Source organism: Pleurodeles waltl, chromosome 11 (assembly GCF_031143425.1).
Source record: "Pleurodeles waltl isolate 20211129_DDA chromosome 11, aPleWal1.hap1.20221129, whole genome shotgun sequence".
In the NCBI taxonomy this organism is placed as follows: domain Eukaryota; kingdom Metazoa; phylum Chordata; class Amphibia; order Caudata; family Salamandridae; genus Pleurodeles; species Pleurodeles waltl.
In genome coordinates, this window is record NC_090450.1 from 568,498,352 (window position 1) to 568,511,176 (window position 12,825).

General features: G+C 40.1%; 1 protein-coding gene across 2 annotated transcripts in view; it reads right to left on the minus strand.

The window, feature by feature from the left end:
* The window catches only part of LETM2 (leucine zipper and EF-hand containing transmembrane protein 2), a 164,473-nt gene that overhangs the window by 134,733 nt on the left and 16,915 nt on the right, over positions 1-12,825 (minus strand). For both annotated transcript variants that reach the window (XM_069214016.1, XM_069214017.1), the window contains exon 3: positions 10,581-10,654. In XM_069214016.1, the coding sequence (XP_069070117.1) occupies positions 10,581-10,627 (47 nt within the window). In that variant the 5' untranslated portion in view covers positions 10,628-10,654. The remainder of the gene's footprint in view (positions 1-10,580; positions 10,655-12,825) is intronic.

Genomic DNA, 12,825 nt, shown 5'->3' on the forward strand with positions numbered 1-12,825 from the left:
AATAAGGTCAACATGTTTCAGTCTAACACGGCCACTCAGGGTCTACGGCTTTCATCAGGACCTACAGTTAATTAGATTACCTGCAACTTTCAAGTAATAACCAAAGTAGTTATGATTTATGGTTCAACGAGTGCCACAGCATTGGGAGCACAGAAGGGAACCTGAAATTATCAACAGACAAGAACGAGAAAATAGTCAATATCATTCATTATGTTATCAATCTATACGTACCCCCTTTGTCCACTCCGTGAAGGCTACATTTCGAGTGCATTAAAAAACGTAATATATAGCTTTGTGAAGAAAAGGTGTCATTGCCCAATTTTTATGACTTTTTTCCAAATTAATCAACGAAAAAGTGCTTTATTAAGAATAAATGGTGGTTAAGGTGTAAACTTAGTTAGAGTACACAGATAAATAAAGCAATCTGGTAGTAGTCTACAGCAGTCAAATTGTAAAGTATATGCAGAAAAATAAAAAGAAATAAGGCTTAAAAAACTCAATGGGAGCTCTCCCTCTATCCCACCACAGGGAAGGGCCTCTGTCTGTAAGAATATAAATATGTACACACAGAATAGTTATTAGTCAAGATAGATTTCTGGACTTGAAAAGAGGTCTCAAATAAGTCCAGATTTAAGGGGAGGACTTACTTTTAAAGAAGCACTCTAAATTTTCAAAATGATCTGCAACGCCGTCCCGGTCCAAGTGAGAAGGACGGCAAGAGTGGCAGTATTTAAATATAGAGGGCTAGAATCAATTAGTGGGAAAATGTGAAGCCGGTGTGCACAGGCAATAGCCTGGCTCAGCTAGCAGAACAAAAGAAAAACAGCCAAATGGTTGCACCACTACGACGAGCGTCCTGCAGCTCTATTGGGAAATAGACAATGAAAAGGGACTTCCCATCTGAATGCTCTGCATTGGAAAAGTGGCCTGAATTTCCTAATGAAAACCAGCCTAATGTTGTCGAAATTATATCGAGTGTCCTGCATGTTTGCTTAGAGAATAAACGGCAGTGACAACAGACTTTTAAGCAAGGCTAGTGCTTAAATTTCAACAATATATTTAACATTAATATTTTCTGTTGTAAGTGCTGATATTTCTCAAAATTCTTAAAACTAGAAATCATTTTAGGGTCATTGTGTACAACATTTCTGATGTATCAGGCTGAAGAAGTGCTGCACATTCAAGGATCAAAATATTGTGTTCTAGGACTGCTCTCTAATAAAAGCCGCGGGTCTAGGTGGTCACTACAAAAGATATTGCTAAACCAATAGAACCAATGAAAAAGAAGTCGGGGTGTTTCATGAGGGAGGATAGAGTACCCCTATACGGTTCTAGGGAGCTGTTTTAGTCATTTAAAACGCCACGTGGCCAACTCTTACCCTCCTTCCCCACCTTCAGATCTACACACCCTCGTGCTCAGAGTCAAGTTTCTTCAGTCTTCCGAAGTCTCTATGGTTCCCAAAAGACTCTTTTCGCATTGCAGGATACACTAGATCACAGTATTCATTTGTTGAATATGATGGTATACCGTATCTCTTAATCATGCCTCTACCGCAGGGGCTCTAGGGCTCATCTAAGTAACTGCTACTTGTCTTTTGGCCAGTAATAAGACCACAGACAGAAAGCTTCTCACCTTACCAAGTGTATCAGCTGTGAATCCTATCAAAGGCATCACCGGGTTGAAGGGTTATAGCCATGGCTAACATCTCATCAATTGGTCTAAATATTTTCTCCCATTATGCAAATATTGAGGGGCAATACCATGCTATGTGCGAGAAGGCCGCATTGATGGCCTTGCGTATCTTGTGCTGCACTATTCACCCTGGGGTAAATAAGTGTAGATCATTGAAAGAGACAAAGCTTGGCAGGAAAGTGTATACATTTGCATTTTAGGCAAAAATGGATAAGATCTAGGAAACAGCCATGGCATGCTAAGTGAAAGATGTCAACAAATAAAGACAGGGTCAGTGAATTACAACAGTAGCATTAACCCTCAGCCAGCAGGTTACATTCTGCTGGGTCCCTCTGCCCCTGGGACACTGACGATTCACCTGCCTCCTGTGAGGGCTTATCTGCTTTTCCGTCACAGTACAGTCTCGGATCCAAGATGGTCAACAGGAGCACCCTCTTCACTAGCACAGCAACTGCTCTGCAGCTCACTGCTCAGTCTTCATTTTTCGCCAGTGCTTGTGTTATCTGGTCTTGTGGTGGGGAGCCGCACAGAGAGTCCTATCAGCTCCATGTTGTTTCCTGCCCGGCTAGCCAGTTTTCGAGCAGCAGTTACTGACCGACGGGCCTCTGTTATTAGGCTTAGCAATCTGCTGCCATCAGGCCATTCAGGAGCCTCCTTCCTGCTCAGCTGGCTCCCACCCCTAAAGTTCCATATATGTGGTATAAGTTGCGAAGGATTAATAGTCATCTCTTTAGTGACGAGACACAGTGTGGTAATTAAGTGACCATGCTAGCTGGGCTCAGTCACCGGGGTCAGTCATTAACGTGACAATGTACAAAGTATGAAAGGAAAGAAGAAACTACTCAGTACATTTAATCTTCTCGAATGCAGACTAAGAAGAATAACATCAGGTACCTCGGGTTATCCTCCTAAAACACTAGTTAGAATGTTAAGGACTCTATGACAAAGTAAAACCACTCATGGCTGCCGGGAACAAGAATACAGTTAGCCACAATGGTTACAACTGCTCTTATATCCAGGTGACAGTGCCGGAAAAGACACAATTTGGGAGTTATTTAATGATGTCTAACGAAAGATGAGGGTGAAAAAAAGGCGAGAGTTGTCTGTTCCCCCAGCAGCCAGACTGATGAGTGATAATGATGGGAAGAGGCAATTATTTTCCATAGTGCAGATTAATAAAATCATCTATGTGTCACAGGGTCAAGCTCGGACAAACATCTTGAAAGACTGCTATCCATATCTGCTGGCTTATTATACAAAATTACGATGTGGCTGTAGCAAATCTATCACTATGACCATATATATATATATATATATATATATATATATCTTTCAGCGGAAAATGCACAATTGTTCTAACATCGCTGACATAGCTTGGAATTGTGTCCATCTAACTAAACTTCAAGTACGGCAGAGATGCACCCAACTGTTGTTGCCTTGGAAAAATCCTGGTATGCCCATATACTTTTGTGTATTGGAAGGGCTTTGTGATTGTAGTTTTGAAGAGTGTATATTTTCATCTAATTGTCACATGCAGAATAACTATGTTGTCTTGCTTGTTGGGCGTTAACATTCAAAGTAGGTTTGGTAGATTAAGTTTTCATTGCACAGTAACTCTAACCTCAGCCTTTTGATCAAGCAGCACAGTGTCTAGGTAGGTGCATTTGGCTATTGAGGATGCAGGAATAAATCTGTTTTTAGTGCACTTTTTGCAGGTGAGTCAGGTTTTCTAAAGCCCTGCTTTTCAGTAGAGGATCAAGATTATAACTTGGTAGGCATCCACTTCCTTCACTTTTTATTTCATGTTCAACTCTGGCACATGATGCACATTAAGTGGGGAAGCACTGATCTTGCACTAATGCTTCTCTCTCTTGACATACATTTATGTTTTCCCTAATTAAGGCCTAGCAAATCGAAATTTTATTAAACATTCAGAGACTAGAATCATTGCCCACCTTCTCTTTCAAGACACCAGAGAGATTTTACTGATTTTATGACTTCTAAAAATTAAATAAATGCTAGCCATCTGTTATTTAAAATGCAGATTTCAGTTAGTATAAGATTTTGCTTTTTTGTAACAATAGTTTTTGTAGAAACTACTTTTAGCTTTAACTACTTTTATCTTTAGGTTTCTCCATATTGATTATTTCCTTCCTGCCCTTACCTTGCATTTAAGTATGTCAGTCTGGCCATTGTCTCCTTGGGCACAGAGCCACTGGATGTTCTTTTGGATTGAGCCAATTGGTACTGCCATCTCATCATTTGGATCCAGCTCATCTCTGTGACAGGACGCTTTTTTTGTTGCTGTTTTCAGCAGCATATGAGTATGTAGCTAGGTTACACGACATCTTATGCCAATGCAGATTCCATGCTTTATGATGTCAATAGGATGCCGTTGTGTTGGTTATGATGCAGGAGAGCCACACTGCTGGACAATGTAGTTACTGGCCTATTGAGACCTGAAACTATGGGCTTTAAAAGCTGAAAGAGGCTAGTTTGAATTGGTGAACAATGAGGCAAAAGCATTTAAGCTAGCTGGTGGGGGGATTACAAATCAACCACATTAAGTAGGTAAAAAGATTAACATCGAAAGACCAGATGAAAACCGTGGCACAGAAAAGAGGGGAAGGTTTAAATGAAAATGTTCCAAAAAACGTGACATCAGTTGACCGCTTCAACAATTTCATTTCCATCCACATATAAAGCACGAACATGATGCAGGGGATAAAGTGGGAAGAGTTTTGCATTGCTGGGGAAACAGGAGACTCGCTGACAGCCCATATTGTTGATTTAGAAAGAGGAGCTAGATAGATATCACACAAGTTCGGAAAGAGAAGACTCTGACATCTGATAATTTGTTAAGAACTATACACAGGCAACCATTTAGAATAGATGACATACAAGCTCGAGATTGACTGAAATATTCAGGAGTTCTAAGCCTTGTGACGATATAGCAAGCACTTAGGAAACTCCTACCCCCACCCAGCCAGCTTGGCAGCAGAAAGGCACAGGGGTGATAGTTTTCTAGTTGAGTACTGTATGGAGAGTCCTAGATATGGATAGCCATAGTGTGAACGATGTCTTTGATATACAAGCTCAAATCCCCACGAATGTACAGTGCTTTGTGGGTCTACATGCTAACTTTTAGCCATTCACACTAACTACAGATTCAAATGAAGTGGATTAACTTTAAGAGGTAGCACACTCTCACTATGAAACACAATAGATCTACAACTAGATAGAAGGTGGGAAAGTAGAGAGCCCAAAGCAGAAGGGCCTCAAGGTGGAGAGAAGATATCTACGGCAGCAGAGGATGGACAGTTGAGCTTCCCTGATTTTAACCTCTATAAACTATATATCATGTAAACAGTGAGATGTGGGGAAATTACTTATATTCCAGAGGAGGGGGTTAATTAATGACAAGAATGTAATGACACAGACTCCCCATGTAGAGAGACAGAATGATCTTGGTTACACATATTAGAGCCACCTGAGAAGGATAAGAGCATGGAGGGAGGACCCCAGAATTGGTTGGTGAGCTCACATCCCACCTCAAGATCTCAAAGACACTGAAGTGCTAGCTGGTAAGGAGTGATCAACATTGGGGGCTTTGGACAGACTGAGTTTTTTCCCCTTACCTGGGAGCGGCTCATATACCTGAGCATCACTGGATTTATTTATCCAGTGTCTTATTTAGTAGTTAGAAACTGTGTCTCAAGTTTGTGCTTAACTATGGGGGAAAGGGAGGAAAGGGAGGTGGGGAGGATGTTGCACTCTCACAGTCCAGGGTGTGTACAAAAGGGTAGTTGGTGCAAACATTTTCTGAACAAGCCCTATAGCAGGGCAGATAATGGAGATAACGAATGTAAGAAAAACACATTTTCTGCGTTGTAAACTGTATTTTTCCCTTTAGCTGGATCCAATATTTTTTATGGCTTTAGATCTCTGTGCACTTTAACTCTGCTAACTAGAGGTAAAGTGTCTGTGCTCCCCTTTTACACATGGTCACACTGGCTTACTCCTGATAGGTATATTTAACTTACCAATACATCCCTAGTATATAGTACAAAACGTACCCAGGGCCTGTAAGTTAAATGTCATTAGTGGACTGCAACACCTATTGTGCCATTCATACAGTGACAGTAAAACATGGCTTCAGGCTTAATACTGCAGTCTGACTCTGGCAGTGAAAAAGGCTGCAATTTGACTGCTCAAAATAAACCATTCTGACAGGTGAAAACCTCTGTTTAAAATATTAAATGAGTCACCCCTATGTAGGCCTTGTTGCCCACAAGGCAGGGTGCATGGTACTTAAGAGTAGGACATGTAGAAATGTGATGTTAACATGTCCTTGCAGCAACTATTACCCAAAGACTAGTTTTCACTGTGCCAAGCCGAACTGTCCTATGTAGAAAACTACTGTAGAGTGCAGATTACAAAATCCCAAAACTCTATCTCTGGAATTGGACTAGCTAGACAAATAATTAAACAAGTACTTACAACGGTTATTAAAAATTCAATGGTAAAGTCAGATTTTCTAATAAATATTAGGGAAAAGTTATTTTTAGAAAGTTACCTTTTCCCTGCCCGAAGTTCCTGGAGGGTAATTTTCATTTGCTCTCAAACGTCTTCCAGTCACTAATTAGCATTCAAATAGGTGTGAAATCCCAGCCAGAATCAAATAACAGGCTGACCTAAATAGGTAGAGTTGACCCCTCTCAACATTCCAGATTATGCAGGATGGAGACTGTGAGCATTTTTGTGACATTACACTGTCAAATGCTGTGTGACAGGTCTGAGGGGTTTACATATCACATTTTAGGATGCACTTAAATGGTAGAAAATTGGATGGTAAAACAATTCTTGAGTATCCACTGTTTGACTGCTGATGAACCTTGCTTTGTCCTACCAGAAGTCTGTCTCTGGGCTTTACATATAACACTGGGGACACATTTGAAAGCAAGGGAAACAGGATGTCAAAACAATTCTTTATATTAATTGTCTGGTGGCTGGAAAACCCTGCATTTGTTCTACCAGACTTCTATCTTTCGGTTTATTGTAGGTACCGTGGCTTGCCCAAACTGGATTTGAAGTTCAGAAGTGGAAAGACCACAGGATTACCAAAGTACATTCTCTACAAGTACCTCAGGCTCTCAGAGCCCAAGTTTAGTGTGGTCAAAGACTTTCGCTCTTTTACTACATTGGTTAGACCATTCCCAGGAGTCATTCCCATCCAATAGCTAGTGAAACAGATCTTTCTCACTTAATTTGAAAAATCTCTTGCCCAAAGTAAGCTTCTGCAAAGCAAAAGGTCAAGTGAGCGTATAGTGCTCCCAGACTTTGTAGTGCTCCCAGATTTCCAAGCCAAGATTTTTTAAACAAGTAAAACACAAGCTAGTATGAAATGCGCAGTGGTAACAAGACCACTGTGCAATTTGATTTGGCTGAGAAAGGATACACATACTACTAAGGCAAACTTTAGTTCACTGGTTGCTACCTCCCTTCAGAAATAGGATATACTGGTGACAAAACAGAATCTTACACTTTCACAACCCCATCCTTTACTTTACTTTTTAACCCTACATTTACATCGGTGCTCCAAGCAGGCCCTTTTAATAGATGGTGGTCATAATGCTGTAGATTAATAGCAGACCTCTTTCAGAAAGGGCATAATCAAATTATTCAAACAATGTGAAATTGACTTCACGCTAAATGAGACTGAAGGTATGCTTTATGCTCAGATAAGACACTGGGTGATGTAGTCCACCTGACCATTTCAGCCAAAACCCTCTTTGAGAAGCTTTTGTTCTAAAACAAAAGATTCTATGAAGTTAGTTTCTAAATTGTATGCAGTATTTAAAGATTAGAACCCACTCTCACTGGTTTCACATTAACCACTGGGAAAGATGCCTGAAAAGGGAAATTATATTGGAAGAATGTATGTATGAGACTAGGGAGGTGCACTTTAAAGTATTATTTCATTGGTACCATGTACCCTCAGACTTATGTCACACATGTACTCAAATGCAAGCCAGTATTGTAGGTGGAGCAGCGGTAATGGAGGCACTATAAGGGACATAGGGTGCGGTTCACCAACTCTAGTCCCCTTTTGGACACAGGCATCAAATGCACTGAAAGATATCAAAAGGCTTCTTCCTCCCATTCGATCCATGACCACCAGTCTATATTTACTAGACCAGATTGGTATTTTGTCTAGCCGTGTCTAAGTGTGGCAAAGTCAGCTACTGCTACATGTGGAAGAGAAAATATCAACTTTCGACTCAGTGGCATAAGAGGCTCTGGAACATATTCTAGATGGAATGACTGTTCAGTAATCTACAAGGAAAGTATGTGACAAAGGTTTGGATAAGTGGTACGTAACTAATATTTTGAACATCAGATTCTTATGAGAAGGAATGAGTGGTAGGGTTTGTTGGAAGGGCTTTTTGTGCCTGAATACAGTATGTACAAAATAGAAACTGACACTATTCTATGAAAATCCTGTCAATTAATGGTACCAAGATTATATATTTTGCCTAAAAATATAAGTCAATAAACATACTGTTTTAAATAATTGTATAACAGAACAATTTAATGGAACAGCCAGCTGGTCATTGAGTATTATGTTTCCTTTGTGCTGACGTGCTGGCAGTTGGTCTGAGAAAGATTAGCTACCTGGGCCATTCAAGGAGCTGCCAGTTGACAATTATCCTTTCTTACCCAAGACAACCCCTGCCAACTATGGAAACAAACCAATGCCATCTATGGGCTGCTCTGGCGTGGGCCAGGGGTCTTTTCTAGGTATTGCTGAAACTGATGAATGCTTATCACAGAGGAGTAAGCGCAGAAGCTGGGATATAGTTTCCACCAGTGCATAACAACTAGAGAGAGGTGTGAAAGGAATGAAGAAGAGTGGTAGAACCGAGTTTCTTTATTAAGGGGATTATATGACCCCTGGAACATGGGGGCAGAGACATAGAAGGTAACTGCTGATCTTTTAGCCTCTATGGAGAAAGACACCATTACAATGAAGGTTGCTAAGGAACCCTGGTATCCAGACACTGGATATGACGCTACTGTGAAAGCCGCAAGTAGTTTATCATATGCTTTAGAGCTTTTAGACCACCTTCATCAGACAATGGTGGTGTTTTACCCCAGTTGACAGAGAACACAAAGGAATGACCCCATAACGTCTGAGAACAAAAGCCCAAACCAAACAAGGATGTAAGAACGTTCTGTGACTCAGGTTAGAAAGTTCTTATTCAGTGGGGGAACAGGCAAAAGTGTTGAACACATTTTGAACAAACAAAATGTGTGAAGCGATTGTAGTTCCTACTGCAGTGTTTCCACTGGAAGGAGGCTTGCTGAGGGTATGTGAGGCTGTGATAGCAAAAATCAAATGCCGCTATAAAGAAGGAGATGTAAGAGCAGCCTGCAAAAAAAAAAAAAAAAACTGGGACAGGATGCATTCCAAATCTGAGAGTGGATTTGGAATGAGAAGGAATGTAACAGTTGAGCGATGTCTTCTGCTGTTGGAGAAGCCAGTCATGGTGAATGGAGAGGGGGGCAGGGGAGCTAGTGAGACAGCATATTCATCGGTACACAAACTGTGGAAATGAGGATTTTATGTTGCTGCTCTCCTTGATATCTTGCCTCTTGCTTCCCTTCTTGTGCTCAAAATATATTTCTGCCAATCAAAGGGGGTTGTATGGAGTTATGTTAACAATGTCTGAGGTAAGTAAATGTAAAATAATGAACAGATAACAGGAGTAAATCTAAACGAAGGAAGATTAAAAGCCAAACAAGTTTTATACTAGTATGCGTTCGCATTTGGAAATTATCTCCTGAGCTATATTTAATAAAAAGGCTCCCTTTTGACTTAAAGTTGTTAGCAAAGAAGAAGACTGGCTCGCTGATAAAGTGTAAATAATCAGGAAAAATGAATCTCAATTTAAAAGTAGCTTCAATAATAAGTGATTTTTCAAATGAAAATATCAATACTTCTGCGTGAGACAATAAAAGAAGTGTATGTGGGTCACGCCAACCTTAGAAAGGTTCAGAGAGCTCATAGCAAGTATGTCAAGAGCCTGCTGCAAGGAATCATATTCCATTTTACTAAAAGCAGAAGTTTAGAATCTCCACAAACGGTTTTTCCAAAGTAAAATTTACAACTGGAAAGAGAATTCTAGCTATAACAGTGGCACATTAAAAGTGCATATGCAGATAGAACAAAACAGGGATGGTCCTATCACTGATCTCAGAAAAAGGTGTCAGAAGTGAGTGTGGTCAGCTGAGGACCTGATTCTGGAAGTATGCTGTTGATAGTAAACATGACCAAAAAACACATTAAGAGATACAAGTACTGCTTTACACACACACAGAAATGCCCTTTGCAGTTTATAGAGAAACCAGATCCAACATTCTGACAATAATGGTTAATGGAACACATGTGAAGCAAAATAATCATTTACAAACATACCCACAACTATTTTTTTAAAAATTTATTTTAATTAACAAAGCAATCTCTTAGAGGTAGAGGACTCCACATTTTATGTCTGTTCCAATGAATCATAGGGCCTGATTTAGATTTCGGCAGACGGGTTACCCCGTCACAACGGTGATGGATATCCCATCTACCGAAATATAAATCCCATTATTTCCTACAGGATTTATAATTCGGCGAACGGAACATCTGTCACCGTTGTGATGGAGTAACCCGTCCACCAAAATCTAAATCAGGCCCTTAATCACTTATGAGATGGATATGGTAGTTGTATTTGGCCCAAAATATTTTTTTTATTTTCACAGCATTGTTATGTGTGGTTCATTCTTTAAGACTAGCTCTGCCTTAAATATCAACATTCATTTGCCTAAATAAGTTTCTTACCTTGATTTGGCCACAGCAAGAAGCAAGCTACGGGGAAAGGTAGCCATGTCTCGTGGCAATTTTCACTTTTAAGCCTTTGAACAAAAAGGTAAGACAAAATTTAATGTCACCCCAACTCTGACGAATCTCAAAGAGATGCACATAAGAGAAAAAGCGCTTGGGTAGAAGATCATGGATCCTCAGTGCAGATGTTGCTTCATATTACAAACTGTGTAACCTTCGGTCACAGGCTGGGTGTGCATACAGATTTGAAAGGTTTGTGGGGCAATAGGACATCATGTGCATATTTTGCTTGCAGGGGCCCAGCATTTCTGGCAGGACGATGTACTCTCTGGATCTCGGTACATCTTGGATGCTATAGCAGAGTGAGGTGTATCAAGTGATTCAACAAGGGATGGAAGAAAGAAACGTCTGCATGTTACACACTTTTCTAATGTAAGACATAAAAGTCTGGGAAGGGACTGATCTTCAGTGAGATCATATGAAAACGTTTGTATCCAGATTGGGAACTTGATGAAGCTGAGCAAAAGCTAACCTTATAGAAAAAGGTCATGTGTGATTCTGTGGCAGAGGCAGAAATTGAAAATGTACTTTGAAATTAGTGTAATGTGAGTGGGGTCTCTGAAAACGTATTAAGATGGGAAAAGAACGTGGACTTCACCTGGGTGTTTTAATGCCCACCAAGAAACACATTGTCAAAAAGCTTTACTCACAGACAACCATGGTATCAAAAGGAACTTTGACAATATGGTCAAAACAGTTTTCTGATGCTCGGAGGACATGATTTGTTAATTAGACAGCTCAAACAAGATGTGCAACTATAAACATTCAATTTCATTTCCACTCACAGGAGCTAATGAAAAAATAATTGCTTTCATAAAATACTGCTGGGAAAGAATATACATATAGGAAATTTACAGCATGATAGCCGGCTTTGGAGAGCCAAATGAAAGTCAGTATGTTTCTCATTTAAGCAAGCTTAATAGCCTAATCAAGTCTTAATTACACATCAGAGTTGTAAAAAAGGCGTGCTTTATAGACTTGGGTGATTTTCTATAAAGTCCTGCAGTCAAACAAACTGAAAAGGTACTAACTTAAATGCACATTTCTGTCAAGTAATGAGAAAGGTTATAATACTGTAATCAGAGCAATGCTCAAGGTGATGGATTACCTAATAAAAGACCGGTACCAAACATAAATATGTTATTTTTCAATGCGACTTTCAGATTTTGTCCAATATGTCATGGAATGCCTGAACATTTCTATGAAGGAAACTAATTTTTCATGAGCCATATTTTTAATTCTGCATGGAAAAGAATGTACATAATCGCTCTCTAATTCTGAGATAAATTCTGAAGCTTTCAAAGAAATTGAGAATCTTGTAGCTGTCTGGCAGCGGTTAACACAACACCAGATGTCACAAATGTAGGTCTCAATGAGAAGAGTTACTGGCTATGTCTGAACTTCTGAATCACATTTGTGGTTAATAACGGGAAAGAAAAACACCGCTAGCAAAATTCCAGGTCAGGTTAAGGGAATGCGAACTCAATATCTACAATTCAAGTATATTTCGGAGGCCTTTGAAATTGAAGTAGGAAAGCAACAGAGGCATATCTGCGCAACACAACAGGTGCTGAATATCGGCTGGAGGCCGCGTCTTTGAGTTCCCATTTGAGCGGGGTATGAAGGAGTATGTTGACTTTGTCAGTATAGGCTACCACAGAACAAACAGAGGGGGTCCCGTTCCCCGAAAACAATAATCCAGTGCACTCGAAATGAGGCCCTAAATCATTAACTGATGAGATCACTGTGGCAGGGACGAATTTACTTACAAAAATAAGAAACATTCTTCAATGGACACTGCATCATCGTAGGCTTACATTCACAACACAAGCATCTTCGGCGCCTGCTGCATAACCTTTTTCTGTAATGCCTTCACACTTCAGCTGGTTCATCTTCCCTTGACTTACCCATCTTCCTTTCAGTTCAAGAGGATGTAATAACTCGCTGCCCTCGTATTCTCCTTGCATGCCTTTATTTCTCCGATCCATCACAAACTGTTTTGTGTTTAATTTATCCCAAAAATTATTATAGGCTAGCCATGAACCTCTTCGGAACCTGAAACTTATGATGGTGCCCTCCCCTTCATTTCTTACAGATAAGAATCCTCTGTGTTATTCTATCTTAACTATACTAACTCACCCTAGTAGCCATACCTAACCTACTGCTGCGTCATGAGCTTAAC